Here is a 20,250-nt window from a genome sequence, read left to right as displayed (position 1 = left end):
GGTGGCGACATCTGCGCGCGCTTTGTCGCCAGAAGGAGATCGAGGAAACCTGCTTCTCGTTCCGCGTCGGAACGAAAGAGAATGCACTCTCGAGAAAATCGAAAACGCGCCCAGGTCCAAGGCTGCGTTTTCCGGCGTCTGGACACCCCAGCGCCGAGAAGTCGATCGATATCGCCGGATCTCGCGTTGCACCGTTTTTATCACGGTGTTTCTCCTTTTCTTCCGGAACGAAGCTGTTTTCCGCTGAGAAGGGAGTCCCTGTTCCACCTGAAAGAATTGAAAGTGAAGGGCAGTCAATGCGCAGGTCCCGCGTAAGAACGGTCCGTCCTCGCTACGAGACAGGGAGACAGGGAGACAGGGAGACAGGCAGCAGAGAGTGTGTACAGTTCACGCCTGGAAGACCAGTCGCTTTGGAATCCAGAGTTCTCGCTCTTCTCGCAGAGTTCTCGCTCTTCTCGCAGAGTTCTCGCTCTTCTCGCAGAGTTCTCGCTCTTCTCGCAGAGTTCTCGCTCTTCTCGCAGAGTTCTCGCTCTTCTCGCAGAGTTCTCGCTCTTCTCGCAGAGTTCTCGCTCTTCTCGCAGAGTTCTCGCTCTTCTCGCAGAGTTCTCGCTCTTCTCGCAGAGTTCTCGCTCTTCTCGCAGAGTTCTCGCTCTTCTCGCAGAGTTCTCGCTCTTCTCGCAGAGTTCTCGCTCTTCTCGCAGAGTTCTCGCTCTTCTCGCAGAGTTCTCGCTCTTCTCGCAGAGTTCTCGCTCTTCTCGCAGAGTTCTCGCTCTTCTCGCAGAGTTCTCGCTCTTCTCGCAGAGTTCTCGCTCTTCTCGCAGAGTTCTCGCTCTTCTCGCAGAGTTCTCGCTCTTCTCGCAGAGTTCTCGCTCTTCTCGCAGAGTTCTCGCTCTTCTCGCAGAGTTCTCGCTCTTCTCGCAGAGTTCTCGCTCTTCTCGCAGAGTTCTCGCTCTTCTCGCAGAGTTCTCGCTCTTCTCGCAGAGTTCTCGCTCTTCTCGCAGAGTTCTCGCTCTTCTCGCAGAGTTCTCGCTCTTCTCGCAGAGTTCTCGCTCTTCTCGCAGAGTTCTCGCTCTTCTCGCAGAGTTCTCGCTCTTCTCGCAGAGTTCTCGCTCTTCTCGCAGAGTTCTCGCTCTTCTCTCAGAGTTCTGCGAAGTTCCAGTCTCTCTGTTCTGCCTCTGTCCTCGAGCCAGAGAGCTCGAGGTCTCCGACAGAGTCCTTTTCGTCGCCACCAATCCTCGAAACTGCAGCGACATGAGTCCTCAAAGGAGACCCCCTTGGTATTCTTCGCTCTTTCGTCTTGCCAGTTTCTTCTCTTCGACGCGTTCTGCCGACTTTCCTGGCCTTCCCTCCAAGCCTGAGTGCTCCTCCAGACTGTTCTGCGGCACCCTGGACCTACACCAGACATCTCTTTGTTTGAGGGCAACGAGGAGAGGTTCCGGTGTCTCTCTGCCTCGTCTGTTCATCTTTTCTCTTTCTCACTCTTAGCAATGCTCACGCGTCTCTCGTCTCGTCTTCCACAATCTGCCTTTGTGCCTCTCCCCCGTCTGAAAAAACGGCGCCTGTGCGTCGCAACCGGTCTGGCCGTACACTCGGAAATCGCAGTGAAAACTTTGGAAAACCTACTCCTCTTTTCTCGTCTAGTCTCTCGACCGCTGCGCCGCCGGCTCTGTGTACGACCGAAGGCTGTTGCCTTTACGTTCTCTTTCTCTTCCTCTCCCGGTCTTCCTCTTTCTCTCGCTTCTCCTATCGACTCGACGACTGCGTGAGAAGAGCCTTCTTCTTTTAGTGGAAAGATGATTTGTCTGCTGGTGATTTTCAGTCTCCTTTTCTCTTCCGCTCGAGTGAGCTACGCCGCGCTTCTGCAGGGATCCTCCCCGTCCGTCTCTCTGCGTCATCAGAGGTCGCCTTCTTCGTCTCTCTTCGCTCGTTCCACTCTTCCCCGTTTTCCCCGAGAGCCGAGCCTCCATCTGCTCTCTGCCAGGCCTTCCTCCGCTATCTCCCGTTTCTCCAGTTCCTCTGTCGCTTCGCTGTCTCCCCGTCCTCCGCCGCCACAGTCGCAGGCGCGGTGTCCTGCTTCTTTTCCCTCTGCTTCTTCTCCCTCGTCCTGCTTCCCTCCTCCACCTCCTTCGTCTTCGCCTCGCTTAGCAGGTCGCTTCGGCCTTCAACATGCACCGCCCGTAGCCTTCGGCGCGTTTCCAGCCTCGCGAAAAGCAGCGATCTCTGCCGATGCAGGCTGCCGAGGAGCCGCGACTCTGGAGCGACGCTCCGAGGAAGCTGCGCATGCATTCAGATCCCCTGGGAGACTGCCGCGCTCGGCGCCTGCCTGCTTTTCGGCGTCTCTGAAACTCCAAGTATCCGGCGCCGCCTCGCCGCCCAGGTGTCTCGACACCCCAGTTTTTTCGGCGACCTCAAACCACCCCTGGGAGGATGGCGCTACGAGGAGACGCGCCGCTTCTTCTCTCGGCTTTCCTCGATCCTCCGCCTCTTCTCCGTCCTCTGCGTCTTCCCTTTCTGAGTTTGCCGTCCTCCGCGACCCGGTGCCGATCGCCGACTTCGAAAATGGAGCAGACAAACGAGAGAAACTTGGGCGCCCGGGGGAGAGTCCGGATCTGAGAGAGAAGCGCTCGCGAGCTCTCGCCTTTCAGTCTCTCCCGCCTGCGTCGTCACACCCGGCCGCCTCTCTCCCTCTCAGAAAGGACGCGGACGTCTCGCTGTCTTCGTCTGCCTCTCTCCACTCTGGGCATGCCTTGCCAGAGAGACAGGCAGACTCCAGCGCGTCTTCCGAGCCATCTCGTTCGTCTGAACCTTCGCCTTCTTGTGTAGAAGGCATCGACTCGAGTACGTCGCCGCCTGGACCTGCTGCCGCGTCATCGCGTCCGCCGGCTTCTGCTCAAGACCGAGGAAAAACACCTTGCCAGTCCTCCTCCCCCAGCAGAGCACCCTCCGCTCGCGGCCTTCCCTGCCGTCTCGCTGCCTTCTTACCTCCGTCAGTATCCCTCCTCTTCTCTCGTCTTCGACCTCGTCCACCTCACTCCTCGCCTTTCTCTTTTCCGCTGACCTCCTCTCTCTCCTCTTCTCCTCTCTGCTCTCCGCTCTTTGCGTCTTCTTCTGCGTACGTCTCTCGCGCGCCTCGGCCTCCTTCGCCTCTTCTTTGCTCTCGCGCCTCTTCTTCGCCTCCCTCTGGGAGGGAAGGACCTCTATGGCAGCGCTGGCTGCATGCGTTCTCCTCTGGGCGTCCTTGGCCTTCCTCGAAGACCCATGGCTGGTCCAGCTCACAAACGCCGGCCTCCGAGTCTCTCAGCGACGCCAGTTGCTCTTCCCTCCCTTCTTCTTCTCCCTCTTCTTCTTCTCCCTCTTCTTCTTCTGTCTCGGCCACTGCGGAGAGAGAGGCAGGACAGTTCCTGCAGCGGCTCGAGCGGTTCCGCGAGTCCGCGCGTCGACTTTTTCGACTCGGAGTGTCGCGTTGCTTCGCGTTCGGATCTGCGTTGAATTCTCGGCTTCGGGAGTCGGTGCTGGCGCAAGCGGCAGTGGTCCTCGCCGTCTACTTTGTTCACTTTGCATACATTTCGCAACAAACGTTTGTCTTGCCAGTCCAGCTCCTCCCCAATCGCTGCGGCCTCTTCCAACATGTCCAAGGAGACTCGCTCGCTGGCTGGGCGGCTCTCGCGCTTCTCTGCGCTTCGAAGAGCCAGGCGTTCTCAAATCTCGCAAACGAAAAGTCCAAGTCAACAAGAGCGGCCATACAGAGGCCCTACACACCTTCTGCACTTTCGTCTTCTTCTTCTCCCTTTTCTTCTCCTTCCTCCCAACCGTCTTCCTGGTCTTCTCCGTCTTCTTCTCCTCCTTCTCTCTTTTCTGCTTCTTTGTCTTCAGTCTCTCCGTCAGGTGTATCGACGCCTCGAGGGCAGGTCACGGAGGCAGCGTCGTCGCGCTCGGGAGGCGCAGAGGTGCCTCCCTGCGCGCATGCGTCGGGGACGACGGATCTTTTTGTCGGTGCTTCTGCCGCGGAAGAAGACGATACCGAACGCCAGACGAAGGAGCGCCGTCGCTTGCTCCCCGGCGGACGGCATGCGCAGGTTTCGCGCAAGCTACCCTGGCATGTGAGTGCGAAAAACAGTGATTTTTGACGAGAAAAAAAGTGATTTTTGACGAGAAAAAAGGCGATTTTTGTCGAGAAAAAAGGCGATTTTTGACGAGAAAAAAAGTGATTTTTGACGAGAAAAAAGGCGATTTTTGTCGAGAAAAAAGGCGATTTTTGACGAGAAAAAAAGTGATTTTTGACGAGAAAAAAGGCGATTTTTGACGAGAAAAAAAGTGATTTTTGACGAGAAAAAAAGTGATTTTTGACGAGAAAAAAGGCGATTTTTGACGAGAAAAAGAACGATTTTTGACGAGAAAAAAGTGATTTTTGACGAGAAAAAAGTGATTTTTGAAGAGGAAAAAAACGGTTTTCGACGAGAAAAAAGGTGTGCCGCTGATGACGCAAAACCCGTCTGACCAGGGACAGGCCTTCCAGGCGTTGGAGGGAACAAGCAAAAGCAATTTGTGCATTTCCGTAGCTTCCCAGAGAAGGCAGAGCCTCTGCTCGCTAACGAAAGACTCCACAGCCAAATGTATGTGAATGACATGACCTGAGCGGCTCCAGACAGACAGTTCCGCTGCGACCGAGAAGCAGAGCGACAGCGAAAGAATGTTCTTCTGCTCTGAACCAGCTGCTGCCAAGTCCATGTGAAACACGGAAAGAATGTACGACGCGCATGCGAAGAAACTGCGCTTTTTGAAGAATTCGTTCTTCCAGCTTCTCTGTCTCTTCGCTGTGTCTGTATTCTCTTTTGATGCTTCTTCAACTATCCTGTCTTGTGCAACTCCATTCGTTAGGTTTAATACTCTGTACCAGCCGATCTGAACTCGTCAGTTGTTTTTATAAATCGGCTAGTGTGTGCCAAGCACCTCATGTCTGTTGAAAAAGCAGTCTTCGTTCTCGCCTCGAAGAGGAGGTTTCTCTCATGGGAGATAAACGGTTTGTCGTGTCAGGTGTATCTGAAGTTTCCTTCCACCGGCGCCAGGCAAAGGTCAGGCAAATCCTTGACCTGCCAAAAAAGCGTCGCGAGACGTCTCAGTGAAGAAGCGCCATCTGCCTGTACACCTTCTGCGCTCCGCACCACCCGCGTGGAACTCGCATGTACTCTTTATTTGACGGCCGAAGCGCCTGTCTCTTCAACGCCTGCGCTCGTTCAGATCTGAGGGTCGTCAGCTCGCTGTCGTGCGCTCGCCCCTGAACTGCATGCGTTTGCGTTTTTCTCTCTTAGATCTCGCGAGACGACCTGCCCACCATCCACGCAGAACGTTGCGCATTTTTGTTCTCTCCGCTCCTGTCTCTCTGCGCTGTGGTGCAGGGTCCGTTTCCGGCGTTTCTGAAGAGCGCGTCGCTGCTCCTTGCCCTCCTCGGCTCCTACGTTCTGTCCGGCTATGTAGCCTGCGGCCTCGACTTCCTCTTTTACTTCTTGCATGCGGCGGGAGTCGTGACGCTCGATGTTGCGATGCACCGCGCGCTGCAAGTGCTCTTGGCTCATCTCGCCTGGGTCTTCATGGGGGTCGCTCTGCTCAGACTCTCCCCGATCACCTTCTTCCAGAGCGCTTGGGAGCCGCCGCATTATGAAGCGCCTGCGCCTGCCTGCTCAGAGACCGCGAGGGAGGAGACAGAGGAGGAACCGACCGGATCTCCACCCTTTCAAAGCGACTCGACGGAGGGGAAACGCGACGGAGAAGAACCGCAAGATCAGACTCGAAGACTGGGGGCAGGAGAGGGGAAGGACGAAGAGACCGTTGATGCCTGCGAAGAGCGATCTGCAGGACTGCAAGTGGAGCAAAGGTCTTGTGCGACCTTGTCGTCACGTTGGCGAAAGGGTCCCGTTGCCTCCCTTCTGCTTTCGCGAGACACCGATCGCGAAAGCAACGCAGGTCTTCCTGCGGACGGCAACGAAAGCTCGAACTCAAAGCGCGTCCACGACGCGAAACTCCCCCCTCGGCAACTGGAAGGCTGCTTTTTCCTGGCCTCCCGCAGAGGCGAGGAAGCAGGACTGGGCGGCATGGTGGAAGCCGAGACAGAGAAGCATCTGCTCTCTTCGGGCAACAAGGTCGCCGGAAGTTGCGAGTTCTTTCGCAGACTCTGGTGGAGAATCAAGAGACCACGAGAGGCCGAGAGGAACTTCGACACACAGGCGCGCCACCGGGAGTCTCTCCGCTCTCCCCACAGCGGCCTGAAGCCGCAAGATGCCTTGCAGACCTCGGCGCGCGTCGGGTGTACATACACCCCAGGACTCGGCGCGAGCGGGAGTCACGCAAAGGCGAAGACTGGAAGTTCTCTGGTGGAGAAACGCGCGAACGCAAGGTGGTTTACTGTGCGGAGTCGAGGGAAAGGCGGCTTGTGGGTGTGGCCAGTCATCTCGGGATACCTGATTTCTTGTCTTTTCTTTAATTTGACGGAGTTTCTCAACGACGCCTTGATGAGTTTCCTTCCCGAAGAACCGCAGGTGAGCTGGTTGTACACCTCAGAGGTTTCGAGAAGGCGCCCGGGTCCCCCGTAAGCTGCGCCGCGGCAGTGACCGCCTGACGCCTTCGTTGGCGGCGATTCAGAGAGAGCCTTCGCGTCACTTGATCGTTTTTATTCAGATCCTGGGAGACGCGGACTTTGAGCGAAAGAGAGGTGTGTACCCTGAGTCGTTTAACTGGGAGACAGCAGTGTGCTAGCCGTTTTCAGTCTCTGCGGCCTTGTTCGCGCGGGAGATTTTCAATGTCGATAGGCCACCGTGGTGTCTTTTTATTCGGTTTCACGACCTCTTGTTGCACAGACACCCTTGGTTAAACCAGGAGGAATCGTTTGCCCTTCTTTTCTCGCAGTCCGTCTCTTTTCTAGGAAGCCTCTCGTTTCCAGAATGTTCCTTTTTGGCCTCTTTTCTTTCCTCTGATTCGCCTTTTCTCCTTCCTCGACTTCCCTCGGCCATGCTGAGTCGCAGTGTTCTTGCAGACTCGGAAACGACTGTGTCGAAAAACCTCGCTCTTCCTCCCTCTTGATTCAACTTCTCTCCAGGGCGTCTGCTGGTGGCTTGTGAGAGCAACAGACAGAGAACTCGCCTGTCTGCGTCTCTGGGTTCGGTCTCGACTGAGTTGCGCTTTTTTTCCGGTGTCTCTGTCTCCTCTGTGTTGAGCACGGCTGTTTTTTACATCTTTTTTGCAACCCTGCATGCGATCGCGCCCCCTGATGCTTGTGTCGACTTGTCGATTTTACAGGGTCCGACAATTGTGCAACATATTATGAATCCGACGCTCAACACACATTTGTCTTTTCTCGTCGGTGCACTCGCGCCCTGTCTCTCAGCTCCCGGGTGGGAGGAGCTTCTGTACCGCGGCTTCTGTCTCCCGCTATTCTCGCAAGTCATGCCTCTCTCTCTTGCCGCAGTTCTCTCTTCGCTGCTCTTCGCAGTGCACCACATGAACGTTCAGACCGTCCTCCCGCTCTGGGTCCTGGGCCTCACCTGGACTGCGGTGTACGTACACTCGAAGAACCTCCTGACGACAGTCCTCATCCACGCAATGTGGAACAGCCGAATTTTTCTCGGCAACCTCTTTGGCTGCTAAACGGTCTGCCGAACAGAAAAAAGCTAGACTCCTCCGCTCAGATCTAGGAGTACACTGTCCTCGCAGCGTTCGTCTCTGCGTTCCGCAAGGATGCATGCAGTCCACTTCGACGCCTGCGAAGGGCGGACGCACCAGCGGCAGTGTGCCGTTCTGTCAGACGACAGGAGAGGGACGGGAGGTTTCGATTCGGGGACCAGGGAGGGTGTTTGAGGTGTCTCCCTTTGATTTGAGAGAGATATGGGGGAAGTGCGTTTTGAAGAAAGTGCATGCAGTCAACGAACTTTCCTCGCGCAAAAAAAGACGAAATCTTTCGCTGAGGCAGACCGAAAAAGGCAGACGAGCGCGAAGAAGCGACCACGAAGCTCGTGACAGGAAACTCCAAAGTGGCTCTCAATGGAAAGAAAATCGATCACCCGAGAGAAAAGGAGTCGAAAGAGAAACAGTAAAGTGGAAGCCGGGTCAGCAACGAGTCACTGCAGCCGAGACAGAACGCTCCTGGCGAGGAAGAGATGGCATCAGCAGCAGTGAAGCAGGGAAGCCTTCTCGTGAGTGAATTCGTTCGCATATTCGCTGGAGCACTGCTCGAGAGCATCTGCGAGTTCCTGCCTGTCCTAACGGATTTCAGAGAAAATGTTTTCTAAAACGCAAATGGAAAGTCAAAGGCAATCTGCGGACACCTGGCACCTGCTGAATCTGTTCAGACGTCTCTCTTGATTTCCTATGTGTAGACACCCGAAAAAAAGAATGCATCTCCTTAGTCGAGACAGACGCACGAAGGACCGAGACAGCGGCAACGCTCTGCATGCAGCCGCGCCGAACTGCAAGAGTCTCACTCGAGAACCATCCTATCTTTCTTTGCACAACTCTGCGACAACTGTCGTGAGGGGCCTCGGACAGGCCCAGATTCTGAGTGGTCGGCGAAACCTTTCACAGAGCGAGGCGTCCCTTTGCTGGACACACGGGGTGTACATACACCCCAGAGGCGACACAGCGTTCATGGCCTTCAGAAGTTTCAAGAAATCGACAGAAAAGGATTCCCCACGCGTCGAGTGTCTTTCCTTCTCGGCATGCCACAGAACACGACTGCAGAGACCTGAGATTCTCTTCAAATCTTTGAAATACCCACCGCGACCGTTCGCAAAAAAACAGCCTTTACCTGCCTCGTTCCAATCTCCAAGTGGAACTCTTCCTTCCTCACTTCCCTTCTCTTCATTTTTCCCTCTCAAACGCCGAACCCTCTATGTTGCCACACACCCCACACTCCCCCGTCCGTCTCTCTCCACCTTTCTCCAAGTGTCTCTTTCTGTCTCCAAGTGTCTCTTTCTGTCTCCACCTGCCTTGCGCCTGTCCGAAACGTGAGGCCTCCCATGTGGCGTATTCTACACAGTTTGCATCGGAGTCCTGAGCTTTGCGCTGTCTCCAGCCCTGGGCGCGCGCGTCTCTCGACACGCCTTGCCCCGGTCATCTGCTCCCCCGGGCGGTGCGAGTTTCTCCTCTCTGCGTCTCGCGAGCAGAGCCACCCGAGGCAACGGAGGAGTTCGTTTCTGTCGCGACGCATCCGCAGAGTCTGGCGCAGGAGTCTCTGCTGTGCCCAAGAAAGCCTTCTCACTCAGGCCTCGCCCGTTCGCGCCGCCGCTCCCCGACCGCCCCGCGCTCGCCGCATGCGCGCCGGGTGTACATACACCGCGAGAAGCCGCTGCGCCGGCGCCCCGGCCGGCGGCGGGTGCATGCTCGGCCGGCGGCGCGCGAGGCTTCCCGAGGACGCCCGGTCGAGCGCCAGGGAGACGAGGCTGAGGCCGGTTTGCGCCAAACGGGGAGGCTTCCCGAGTCGCTGAGGTAGGGGGCCTCCGCTTCTGCAAGCCTGTCCTGGCTCCAGGAGTCGGCCGACAAGGCGCTTTCCTTCTGTCTTCAGTGTGTGCGTCTCGGTGAGACGAGGCAACTGCCGGCATCGGTCGCCCGCGAGGAGCACAGTGTCCAGGTCCGGCTTTATCCTGCGTCTCGCTGGGGGTTCTGCCTTTCTGAGAAGGTTGGGAGGAACACCCTCCTTGAAACTGAAGCGTCGCAGGAACGCCGCTCTCAGCGCTCTCGAGAGTCGACGCGAGCTGCGGAAACGCCTCTCCAATGCGTCTGTCGTCACCACCCTCCGCTTCGCGCTCCGGCTCGACGGAAATGTCTTCACGGGTCCTGCATGCGCGCTGGGGTGTATCGCCAGCGGCTGAGGAGCTCGAGTTCCCGACGGAAACGGTTGCGGTCGACTTGAGGGGCTTTGCCTCTTCAGAGTGCGTGCAGAGCCTCCCGAAAGACGAAGGTCGCCTCCAGGGTCGGTGGCTGTCTGTGGTTAACTTGGCTGCTGCGAGTTGAGTCTCAATCGCCTCCAGTCGCGCATCGACGGCCTCCAAGTAGCGCTGTGCGAACTGTCTGTTCCCGCGAAGAAGCTTCCCCGAATTCTGCAGACGCGAGTATCCTGGAAACCGCGGAATCTTCGTCTCTGCTTGTTGCCTTCCTCTCTGCTCAACAGCCTCCAGTCGACGGTCGCCCTTTATCGCAGCGTCGCCACGTAGGCCTTCTTCCTCCCTTTCCCCCCGGAGTTCCCTCTCTTCCTCAACTGTCTCCACGACTATCTCTTCAACTCGCTCTTCTTCGCCTCTCCCTTCTGGAGCGGCCTCGCATCTCGGAAAAGCAGAGACACTTGCATGCTCTTCTGTCCGCGAAAGCAAGCAGTCGGCGGGAGTTGAGTCGCTCGACTGATGCTGCACCCCGAGGCCGACGCCTGAAGCGTGGAGAGTCGAAGCCTGTGGGGTGTCTCCTGACTCGCCTGTCTCCTCGCTTGTCCCTTGCCTGGCCGACGCGAAGCTCCGTCGAATCTGCGAAGGCTCCGACCCGAAGATCTCCTTCATCTGCGCCTGGAGAGAAGAGGCCCTCAGCGTTCCTTGCCCCATGCCTCCTCTGCATGCAGCCGTTGTTGGTGTGTGCGCCAGGGAGAACCGTGGGAACAGCGGACGCGTCGGGCCGGCTCCGACTTCCGTAGTGATGCGCTCAGCTGTCTCTTCGACTTCCGTACCTCCACCTGGACTCGCCCGCGGCCTCTTGCCGCCTTTGCTCGCTTCTGTCGTTTTCTCTGGGTGGCTTGGAAGGTTCTCCACCCGGGAAGGCGGGGAGGCAGCCGCGCGCGGGAGAGAAGAAGGACGAGAAAGTTGTGGCGGAGACGGAGGAGGTGAGAGAAGGTCGACGGTTCTCTTGGAAGTCGCAGGACTCGAGTCGCTGTCTTCTTCGCTGTCTGTGCCAAGCCAGGCAGGCTCCTCTCCAAAGTGTCTCTGCGGTGCGACGACGTCCACACTGTCGCTCTCGAGAAAGCCTCTCTGCTGATCCGTCGTCGACCTGGAAGCAACTTCCGCTTCGTCCCCGGCACCCGCCTCGCAGGCCCCATCTTCTGTCTCTCTCACCCCGACCGTCGATCGTCTCCGGTGTATCTCCTCGCGCGTTCGCGCTGCAGCGACCTCCGTTCTCTCCTCCGGGACATCTGGAGCGATATGCTCGTGCTTCTCGTTCGTCTTTCTTCGTTTGCTCGCTCTTGTCAAAACCGCGTAGCCGGTCTCTGCATGCGCCTCTTCTCTCTCGCAGACGCTGCCCCCGTCTGTGCCGACTGTGTTCCTCGCCGCCGTCTGTCTGTACACCACACTGAGGCGCGAGCTCCTCCGTCGCGTCTTGCTGAGCGCCGCGACTCTCTCTCGGCCCTCTTCTTCACTGTCGTCCACGTTCTCTGAACTCGACGGAAGAAACAGGCCTGCGCGCCCACCTTCGTCTTCGCTGTCTCCCCCCGCCTCCCGCTTCTCGCTGTCTACACACCCGAGCCGCCCCGCGTCGCGACTGGCGCTCTTCTCGCGGGCAGCGCCGCTTACGCGCGCGGACCTTCTGGGCTGTACGGACAGACCAGACCGGCGTCTTTGCTTTCCCCTACGTCGAGACTTCTCGACGAAACCTCCCTCGAGTCGCAGCTCTCCACTGCAGGCGGTTTCAATGTCAGCGCCGAGTTCGTCTGGCATGTTCGACTCTGTCTCTTCGTTGACATGCTCTTCTCCAACCTGCTCTTCTTCCAGAGGGCCTTCCTCTTTGTCCTCGCTTCTCTCCACGATCGGCAAGTCACCTTCCTGATCTGCCGCGTCTTCGGTTTCGTTCTCTTCTGCCGCTTTCGTTTTGCCGGAAGTACTCTCTCCGCCATTCTTCGTCCTCAAAAAAGACGCCTCACAGCTTCTTCGAGAACTCCGCTCCTGGAGAAGCCCCGCGCTTGCCGCACTTACCTCTGCCTCGGTCTCCTCTGAAGATCTCGCGGCGTCCGCATCGACGGAGGCACATCCCTTCATTTGGAGGCTCCGCCGCATCGTTGCCGCAAGCTGCTGCATGCGTTCGCCTTCCTCGAACTCGCTCTCAGACAAAACAACGAGGAAATCATCTTTCTCCTCCTCGCGAGTTTCCACCTCAGTGCCAGTCGACGCGACAGATCCTGTCGAGGAATCTCCTTCCTCTTGCTCTCCATCGTACTCTCCCTCTTGGTTTCTCTCTTGCCCTTCCTCTTGGTCGTCCTTCTGATCAGCCGCTCGGGGGCCTTCGCTCAAGAGTTCGTCTCTCGGCGCGTCGGGAGATTCCTGGCCAGCGAGGAGAGTTCCGTCGCAGCTGGGAGGCGAAGCGGGCAGAGGGCCTGCTGGTCCCTCCTCTGCAGGCGACAGGGTGCTCTGCTCTTGTTCGCGAGACACCGCGGCGCGGAGGTCGCTGAAGTCTGCGTACGACGGCGAGAAGACCGAGCCAACGGGGTGGATCTGTCGAGAGCCGCTGGGAGTATCGGAAAGCTCGTCTCTCCTGGGAGAATCGAGCAGCGCGGAGAAGTCCGACGGTCTGCGCCTTGGAAAGGAGCACGGAGAGGCCAACTCGGTGCCGCGCCTCAATAGATCCGGTGTCAACGCCTCTCCACTCGCCTGCGGCAGAGGGGAAGAAATCCGCCTCTCGGAAGGGGGAGACGAAACAGACGACGACCCAAACGGCGAAGTTCCAGCTCCATCTACTGAAGGAGAGAAACCTGGAGTCGCGACGAAGTCGGAAGCTCCCCGAGACGAGCTCGCGTTCTCAACTGAAGACGCCACGGCCGAAGAGTCGACAGGATCGCAGCGCGCTGGACATGCCCCTGACAAAGGGAAGGAGTTCTCTGTGTCGCCGACATCTGAGTCTTCCTCGTGAGAGTCTGTGGCGTGGAGTTTCGAGGCTTCCCCATGCGGATCACAAACCGATTCAGAAGAGGACGAAGCGGCGTCAACCAAACTGCTGAGGGAGCAGCGTTCCTCACCCGCCACCCCCGAGTCCATCGGATCCTCAGGGGTATGCACATCTGACAAGACAGAGTCCGCAGGTTCCTGTACACCTGAAGTCTCGTCCTGGGTGTGAGTCGGCGCCTCGATGGCGCTGCCTCCTGTGTCTTCCACCTGGATCTCTTCTGCAGTTGCTCCGCCGGCCTCTTCAGGCTTGCGCTTCACGCTGACCTCAGCTCGGTTGTCCGCCGGCGAGACCGGCGAAGCCTCGGAAGATGCCGTCTCCCCGTCCCCCTCAGGCTCAGCCTCGTCGGGAGCATCGGAGACCTCTGAGAGAGAGTCCGAAGCAGGAGACTGGAAGACAGAGCTTGCGTCCTCGCTCTCTACGTCGCCGAGAGACGACGTCGTTCTTTCGTGAGAAATCGGAATGCAGTAGGGAGGATAAACGTCAAAGTGGCTCTCAGGTAGATTCAGCAGAGCGCCGTAGTGTCTGTACACCCAGTCCACTGGTAATCTTCGTCGCGCCAAGCTCAGTCCATCGGTGATCATTTTACGTGAAGCATCGACATAGAACCACATGAAGAAGCGCGAGCAGACGTCCTCCAGAAGGAGTTCCCTTTGCTTCATCATCTCCGTCACCTCACAGCCTTCGCTTCTTCCCCAGGACTCCCAAAATTCGTTCTCCCGCCCGCTGCCTCCGTTTTTTTCCTTCTCGGGAGACCCTCCCTGGCCGTCCTCGAAGCAGTGTCCGCGCAGCCGAGTCCCTGCACCCCGAGTGCCACCGGCGCCCACTCTCTCGGTCGCCTCCTCTCTCCCGCCAGGCTTCCGCCCACAGTCTTCTGCAGCTTCTGCGCCCCAGCACAAGCCGTCTGCTCGCAGTCTCCTCTTGACTCGTCTCCACATGAGTCGCGGCCGAGAGGGCAGGTAGGCAGTGTGCGACAGTTCCAAGAGAGACGCGCGGAATGTCGCGGCCGCGAGGCTCTCCAGAGAGACGCCCCAGGAAGCAAAATCCTCTGCGGTGCTGACGAGGCCCGACAGTGTGGAAGGCGCAGGAAAGTGAGACGGTGCGGCACAGGGAAAGAGAGGCAAAGGCAGCGAAAAATACAACGGAGCAGACAGAGGCGTCTGCAGCGGCTTCTGTCTCTCCCCTTCTCCACTGCCTGCCTCGTGAAGCGAATCTACAGTGCCGACAGAGGCCGTCTCGGTCCCGCAACCAAGACGAGTTGAGCCGGCCCCGCGAGCCTCTTCCCCCTCGGAGCCCCCCGGCTGGAGATCCATGGAGTCGAGGTGAGAGAGGAGAAAGGAAAGCGCCAAAGAGAGCCACGGAGAAGAAGAGAGAAAAGGAGGAAGGGTGCAGTGTTTCCGGGATGCACAGGGAAAAAATCAGGGTGTGCGCTCGGAAGAAGCCTTCGCGAGCGCCTCCGCAGCTACATGGAAAGAGTGGCGGGTATTGCAGTGCAAGAAACACGCTGTGACTCACGACGCCCAGGTGTACGTACACCGCAGCATTGGATGTTGCAGAAAAACTGCGTCGCGCATGGGAATGCGTTTTGTTGCCCGACGCGGAACGGCTGGCGGGCGAGGACGAACTGCAGCTTGGCAGCGACCTTTTAAGTGAAGTTCGTGCATGAGGGCAGCAGCATTTTTACCTGGTGAGCAGCACCGCACCCACTGCTGATATTTTCTGGGGAAAACCGCGCACATGGACCGGGGAAAACGTGGTTATGCAACTGTCCGAGAGGCTCCTTAAAGGTCCAGCAGACCACGTGCCTCTGCAAGTTCCTGTCCGCCCTCCAGGCGGCGAAACGCCACCGTTGGCTTGGTTTAGACGGTACCCACGAGCTCGATTGTCTACCCCAGCTTCTGAACTCCTCAATTTGAACGTTTACGATTGACGAACAGAAGAAAACAAGCGAAAAACCAGCAAGACAGCGGGTTCGGTTTCCCCTGCGTTAACAGCGTTCCAGTGCAAAGACAACACCAGATGCTTCGTCTTTGATGTGAAACGAAGCCGACATGTTCCACGCGGGACGCATCGTCCCCTGACATTTACAGACGATGAAACATTTCAGAACGAAACTTGGTCCGTCCCGACGTAAAAAAACGCTCTTTCTGCCACGCCGTGGTACGAACAAGCACACACAAGTCAGCGAAGGAGAGGGTGGTCACAGACACTTGCCCGTTGGCAACCTACTCTGAAGACGAGCATGTGGAGAATTCGGCCTATATTCGGAGCAGCAGCTGGCGCTGCGCGATTCTCTGGGAGGGCATGCGACCAGGCGGGTGACTTTTTTGCTTCGACTAGAAGCTGCGAAGAAGATCCCGTGATGGAGAGGCGCGTGCATGTGCGTTTCTGGTCGGACAGTGCTGAGACAAGAAGAGGGACAGAGATCAGCTGAAACGAAACGAGCATTTTTTCCAAAGTCCATGCTGGGTTTCTCCCCTGTGTCTAGGGAGCCTTCTTTCGACCTTTCTCTCAGTGGAACGCCCCCTGCCCAACTATCCAGCCACCATGGCCTCGCGTAAGGAAGGATCAAAAAGCCGCGCGCGGCACACTCGTACGGCGATCATGGAAAAAACAGTTCTCTTTTATGGCATTTCCCCACCCGCTTGTGACTGGAGTTCTGACTGAAGAACGCATGCGAAAGGGGGGGTACGCGGATAGATCGTGTGCAAACGGTGCTGAGCTTGTTTCAAAGTTATCTCGTCAACGGGGTTCGAGACCTGTCATGGTGTGCGCGGGTTGACAAGCGCCGTTGACAGTCGCCCGCCACGAAAGAGCACGTGTTCGTTTTCCCCGCAAACTGTCACAAGCGCTGGCTTTTGCAACTCTGTGACCCGATATTCCTGAACAAAAGCCTCTTCAGAGCGGTCTGTCTGGACTCGTCCTACGGCAGTTCGTTGCAGTGAGGGGAACGCATTCTTGGGACGTCGTGGACGTGCAGGTCGACCGTTCGTGATGTACGCGTGTTTTGATGAAAATCGTGTTTCCTGCATTTTCCTTCTGCGTTTGGCTTTCCTCCTTGCCTGTGGGCTTTCGCTGGTGGGTCTAATGCGCGGCTTCTGGGGGGGTTGTGTAGACGGTCTGTCTGTGGTCTTCAGCCTGTGTAACAGTCAGGAATCATTTACACTGCAGATTTCACGTCTTGTGTCTTTCCTTGTCTTTGCTTGTGGCAACAGAGGAGGAATTTGAGAGGGCCGCCAAGTACGTGCAGACCTCGGGCAAGGAGAGTGGACTGAACCCGACAACCGAGCAGAAGCTGGAGTTCTACAAGTACTACAAGCAAGCGACGGTGGGGGACTGCAGTGAGCCGGCTCCCGGCTTCCTTGCTTTCGAAGCCAAGTCGAAACACAGTGCCTGGATGTCAGTCAAGGGCATGTCTCAAGAAGAGGCGAAAAAGAAGTACGTAGAGGCCCTCGACAAGATGCAGCCGTTGTGGCGCGAGAAAAGCGCGTAAACAGAGCGACTTCCGAGGCGCGTGTCGTCAAATCATCTCTGTGTTGAATGAGAGTCAGTCTGCAGAGAGAGGGTGAACCGGAAAAAATGTCCTTCCTCCACCACCGCGAAATTTGAGAGGAAAACGCGGTGCTGTGTCCTTGGTTAAAACGTAGTATCGGCAGAGAACCCATTTTCACGTCGTTTTCTTGTAAAACCGTCTTGTTTTGTTGGGTGTGTGGCATCGTCACGGCCTTCAGAAAGGCGATCTTTGCCTTTCTAAGGAACTCCCGTCTCTTCTCGCTTATCGCGGGTATGTGCATCTTCTGAAAAGCGCCGAGTTTTTGAGATGCCACGACGTGGACTTGCCCAGAGCCCTTGTCACCGCCGCTTTCCAGGCAAAATGGTGGCGTGTGGCACTCAGCACGCACGTAGACTCTGTAACGAGCGGGAAGCACGCATTGTCGCTCGTAGCTGTTTTGGAGTCAGCTGTCGCAAGAGAATCTGCGAGGGCATTCCATCGCACGAAGGCGGGGAAATGCAGTGACGAAAATCGAGAGTGTGATATAGACGCCAGAGACAGCGAAAATATTTCCTAAAAGTTGAACTCGACCAAAATAAGAGATCGGGAAACAGACATGTGTATTCTCAAACAGAACAGTCTCACAAGAAGAGATCACAATGAAACGAACCGGGATGGTGAGCGACACAGTCGACTGCAGAGACGCGCGATTGACGTCTTTGTAAAACATCCACACCTATCAATGGCATAAATAGCGTGTATGGCGTACTCACATCAGCGAACAGACAATTTTCTCCGCGACGAGGAGTTCTCTTCTATAAAGCATGTTGCAGTGACCATGCTGATGCTGGTCGTAGCCTGAGACAACCCGATACTAGGATTCTTACCGGTTGAGCTTGAAAAGGTGATAACTCAGAACACGTCAAAAAAGTGCAAGGGACAACACTGAATCTGATTGGAAACGCGATTTAGGCTGGCAACCTCTCCCTACGACGCAGAAGGGCCCCTCTACTACCTCTTTGTCGTTCTGACATCAAAGCGTGGCGTGTGTCCAGAGCGCGCTGAACGGGTAGCCCTCCTGCCGCCCCGTCAGCATTTGTCGTTTGTGCCGAAGGGAGGATGGGTCCCGCCCTCTCCGCTGCATTCTTGAGAGACGTTTCTTCAACTGTTTTCAGTTATGCATCTGTTGGCGTCCAGATCTGCGGCTCCGTTGTTCGTGCTATGCGTGTGTGTAGAGCCTACGCGCCTGGCCTTTGAATCTACGGATGTGCTCGTTCCCTCGCGTACCGCTTGAATCCTTCCAGACACGCGTCTTTACAAAGCTGTGTGAGACTTGTCGGGCTCCGCTGCAAACTCACTCCTCCTCGAGTGTGAGTGCCATACCCGTTCCAGGACGCGTTTCGCGCCGGGATGCTTGCAACGGTTGAGCGTGTTTTCTACACCAGCCAACGGGCACATTTACATAAACATTGCAATACGCATTTCACGGTTTCAACACGGGGCAAAAACCGTTTCAGAGAATGCTACGAACGCAAAATTGAGTGCGTCCTAAACGCTGCGCACACGAAGTCACTCGCTCACGACACAGACAGCCCGTCAAGCTGCACTGATCCGTCACTGCACGAACAGTGCTTTGTCCGCGTCCGCATGCGACGTGTGTATTTCCCTTTCTGGCAGAGAGTTCCGCGACGCACTTCCTGGTTGTGTTTCGCGAGCGCTGTGCCCTCTTTCCCTCAGTGGTACGGAGGCATCACACTGCACAGACGCATGCAGAGTGGAACGGACGAACCTCGCTTCGAATCGTTTTTCTTCAGGCTTGGCCTCCGCCGCGGCGGGGCGCCCTCAGAGTCCTCGGTCTTCCTGCGAGAGTCGGGGCAGTTCGACGGACGTCACAGGGCTGGAATCCGAGGGAAGCGGCTTCTCCTCGAGTTCGACCTCTTGGCCCTCTGCGAACGCACACTCCGTTCGGTTTCTGCCGGACACCAGGCACATCTGGGTCCGGGAGAATCCCTCAAAATCGCCCGCAAGAACGCGTTCCAGCGCGTTGTCTGGCAGATACCCCTCCTTGACCATTTCCTTGATGTGATCCGGAGACGGAAACGAAATGAGGAGCTTTTTCGGCGTCCCCGCTGTTGCGGTGTGAGTGTTGTCTGTCCAGCCAGCAAGTTTCTGTGCGACAACTTCTCGTGTCATGATGCATTGCGGGTCCACAGACATCAGCTGAGAAGACTGCTCCTTCGACATGCTGTGGCTCTCGCCGCCCTCCGTCTTCTCATCACGGCGAGTAGCTGCGCGGTACTGAACCTCAACCTGGCGCCTCTGCAAGTGCAGAATCACACGAACGTTCTCCGCCGTCACCTCCGGCGCCCAAGTAACCACGTACTGGCACCTGCGAACAGGAAACGGAACACAGGCATGCCGTCGAAAGATGATGGAACGACTCTACACGAACAAAAGCACACAATCCCGCCGGCAGCAGATCCACTTTACCATGTTGAGACAAAAAAACGGGAGAAGGTGACGCGCCCAGCGAAGAAAACTGTGCTAATGGATCTCGGACTGCCTTTGGCCAACAGCAAGGACTCTGCGTCGCCTGGGCAAGCCTGGAAACCTTGACCAGTGTCTCGGCACGGGGTTTCATCCCTCTTGAAACTGTACAACTCTGTGGAGTTGTGACAGAATCGAAGGTCGCGAAGCCGCAAAGACGTCTCCGTATCGCCAAGAAACAGACCTCTACGTCTCTCTCGACTTCGCTGCTAGCACTCGATTCCACCGTGGTGAAAAACACAGCCGAATCTTAGGTGCATACGCATACTCACAAATGTGTTCACACAGCGGCAGCGAGGCATCCGCCCATTCCTCAATTCCGCCCGTTCCGGCCTGTGCGCTGACTTTCTTCCAAACTCGAGCGACAAGCGCCTAACTCAGTGGAGAGGAGTGTGATGGCGTGTCAGAAACGGAGTCTTCGCTTCGAAGCATCCGTTTCGCGAGCTTACGTGCCAGTTTTCTCGAGCTTCGTTTTCGGTTGCAACGCTCTGAGGCGGGGGAAGTGGAAACCGGGAGAGTCGCCGAGAAGAGACGGGCCAAATCCATCCACACCTCGTCCCATAAGGCGTCTCATCATTTCATGCACTTGCGAAAAAAGATTCTCGAACTCCACCTTCGAGAAATCTCCGAATCCGGAACCGCCGAACTGTTTCCAGTCTTCGCCGAAGAGGTCAACGTGCTTCTCGGGTTCACGGCGCGGTTCCTCCGGAACCGGATCCTCTGGAACCTTCAGAGCGACGTCGGACTCAGACGCTTTCCCGAATAAGTAGACTCCCGATTCACCGAGGAAAAGGTCGAGTTCCGCCGCTGCGACCAACGCTGCCGAGAGGGGCACGACGATTGACTTGAGTGACCGCATTTTCCACCCAGATACTGCCGCGAAAAGGTTGAACGATGTCGTCTGGAATGTATGCACACCGCGCAGAAGCGAGGAAGCGCCTGAGGAACAGGACTAGAGTGCGAGTTTCGTCATACGAAAACTTCCGAAAAACGGAAAGAATTCTTTTCCACCGGCAAGCCGACGCGCCGCGGCGAACCCGGCTTATCGGGACGACTCTCTTTGATGGCGACGGTTCGTTTTGACTCCGTGTCCAGTTGCCGCAGCGGCGACGCCCAGTTCAGGCACTGCCGGTTTGCCTCAACCCAGCTCAGCTCACTGCATGGAAGGCCGTGTGCCGAACCGCGGGATACCGGACGCACACTTCTGCATGTAGCAGCTGGCAGCTGCGTCTGGAAAACGACGCGAGAGAGGGCGCCCGTCTCGTCCGCGATTCCGGGTACGCTTGCCCTTTGCGCGAGACGAAGGATGC

The 20,250-nt window shown here is 57.0% G+C and overlaps 5 protein-coding genes across 5 annotated transcripts; 2 read left to right on the top strand and 3 right to left on the bottom strand.

Annotated features, from left to right (window-relative positions):
* Nucleotides 1-331: 331 nt before the first annotated feature.
* On the bottom strand, nt 332-1,405 carry TGME49_251580 (hypothetical protein; the record flags this gene model as incomplete). Its single annotated transcript, XM_018780951.1, has 1 exon — nt 332-1,405. The coding sequence occupies one exon, from the start codon at nt 1,403-1,405 to the stop codon at nt 332-334; it is 1,074 nt and encodes a 357-aa protein (XP_018635087.1).
* Nucleotides 1,406-1,793: 388 nt separating this feature from the next.
* On the top strand, nt 1,794-7,638 carry TGME49_251570 (CAAX amino terminal protease family protein; the record flags this gene model as incomplete). The annotated part of the gene is made up of 3 exons (XM_002367357.1): nt 1,794-4,100; nt 5,397-6,533; nt 7,291-7,638. The coding sequence occupies 3 exons, from the start codon at nt 1,794-1,796 to the stop codon at nt 7,636-7,638; spliced, it is 3,792 nt and encodes a 1,263-aa protein (XP_002367398.1).
* A 558-nt stretch (nt 7,639-8,196) lies between these two features.
* Nucleotides 8,197-15,143, bottom strand: TGME49_251560 (hypothetical protein). Its single transcript, XM_018780950.1, has 2 exons — nt 8,795-15,143; nt 8,197-8,731 (listed from the first exon to the last, which is right to left on the bottom strand). Exon 1 carries the CDS (start codon nt 14,211-14,213, stop codon nt 9,018-9,020), a length of 5,196 nt encoding a protein of 1,731 aa, XP_018635086.1. The 5' UTR covers nt 14,214-15,143; the 3' UTR covers nt 8,197-8,731; nt 8,795-9,017.
* Nucleotides 15,144-15,185: 42 nt separating this feature from the next.
* On the top strand, nt 15,186-16,719 carry TGME49_251550 (acyl-coa-binding protein). The gene is made up of 2 exons (XM_002367355.2): nt 15,186-15,457; nt 16,116-16,719. The coding sequence occupies exons 1-2, from the start codon at nt 15,448-15,450 to the stop codon at nt 16,391-16,393; spliced, it is 288 nt and encodes a 95-aa protein (XP_002367396.1). The 5' UTR covers nt 15,186-15,447; the 3' UTR covers nt 16,394-16,719.
* GRA9 (dense granule protein GRA9) lies at nt 16,530-20,134 on the bottom strand. Its single transcript, XM_002367354.2, has 2 exons — nt 19,390-20,134; nt 16,530-18,782 (listed from the first exon to the last, which is right to left on the bottom strand). The coding sequence occupies exons 1-2, from the start codon at nt 19,797-19,799 to the stop codon at nt 18,236-18,238; spliced, it is 957 nt and encodes a 318-aa protein (XP_002367395.1). The 5' UTR covers nt 19,800-20,134; the 3' UTR covers nt 16,530-18,235.
* Nucleotides 20,135-20,250: the final 116 nt, after the last annotated feature.

This window comes from Toxoplasma gondii, chromosome XII (genome assembly GCF_000006565.2).
Source record: "Toxoplasma gondii ME49 chromosome XII, whole genome shotgun sequence".
In the NCBI taxonomy this organism is placed as follows: domain Eukaryota; phylum Apicomplexa; class Conoidasida; order Eucoccidiorida; family Sarcocystidae; genus Toxoplasma; species Toxoplasma gondii.
Note: the sequence above shows the minus strand (reverse complement) of the source record. Positions and strands in the feature narration are given on the sequence as shown.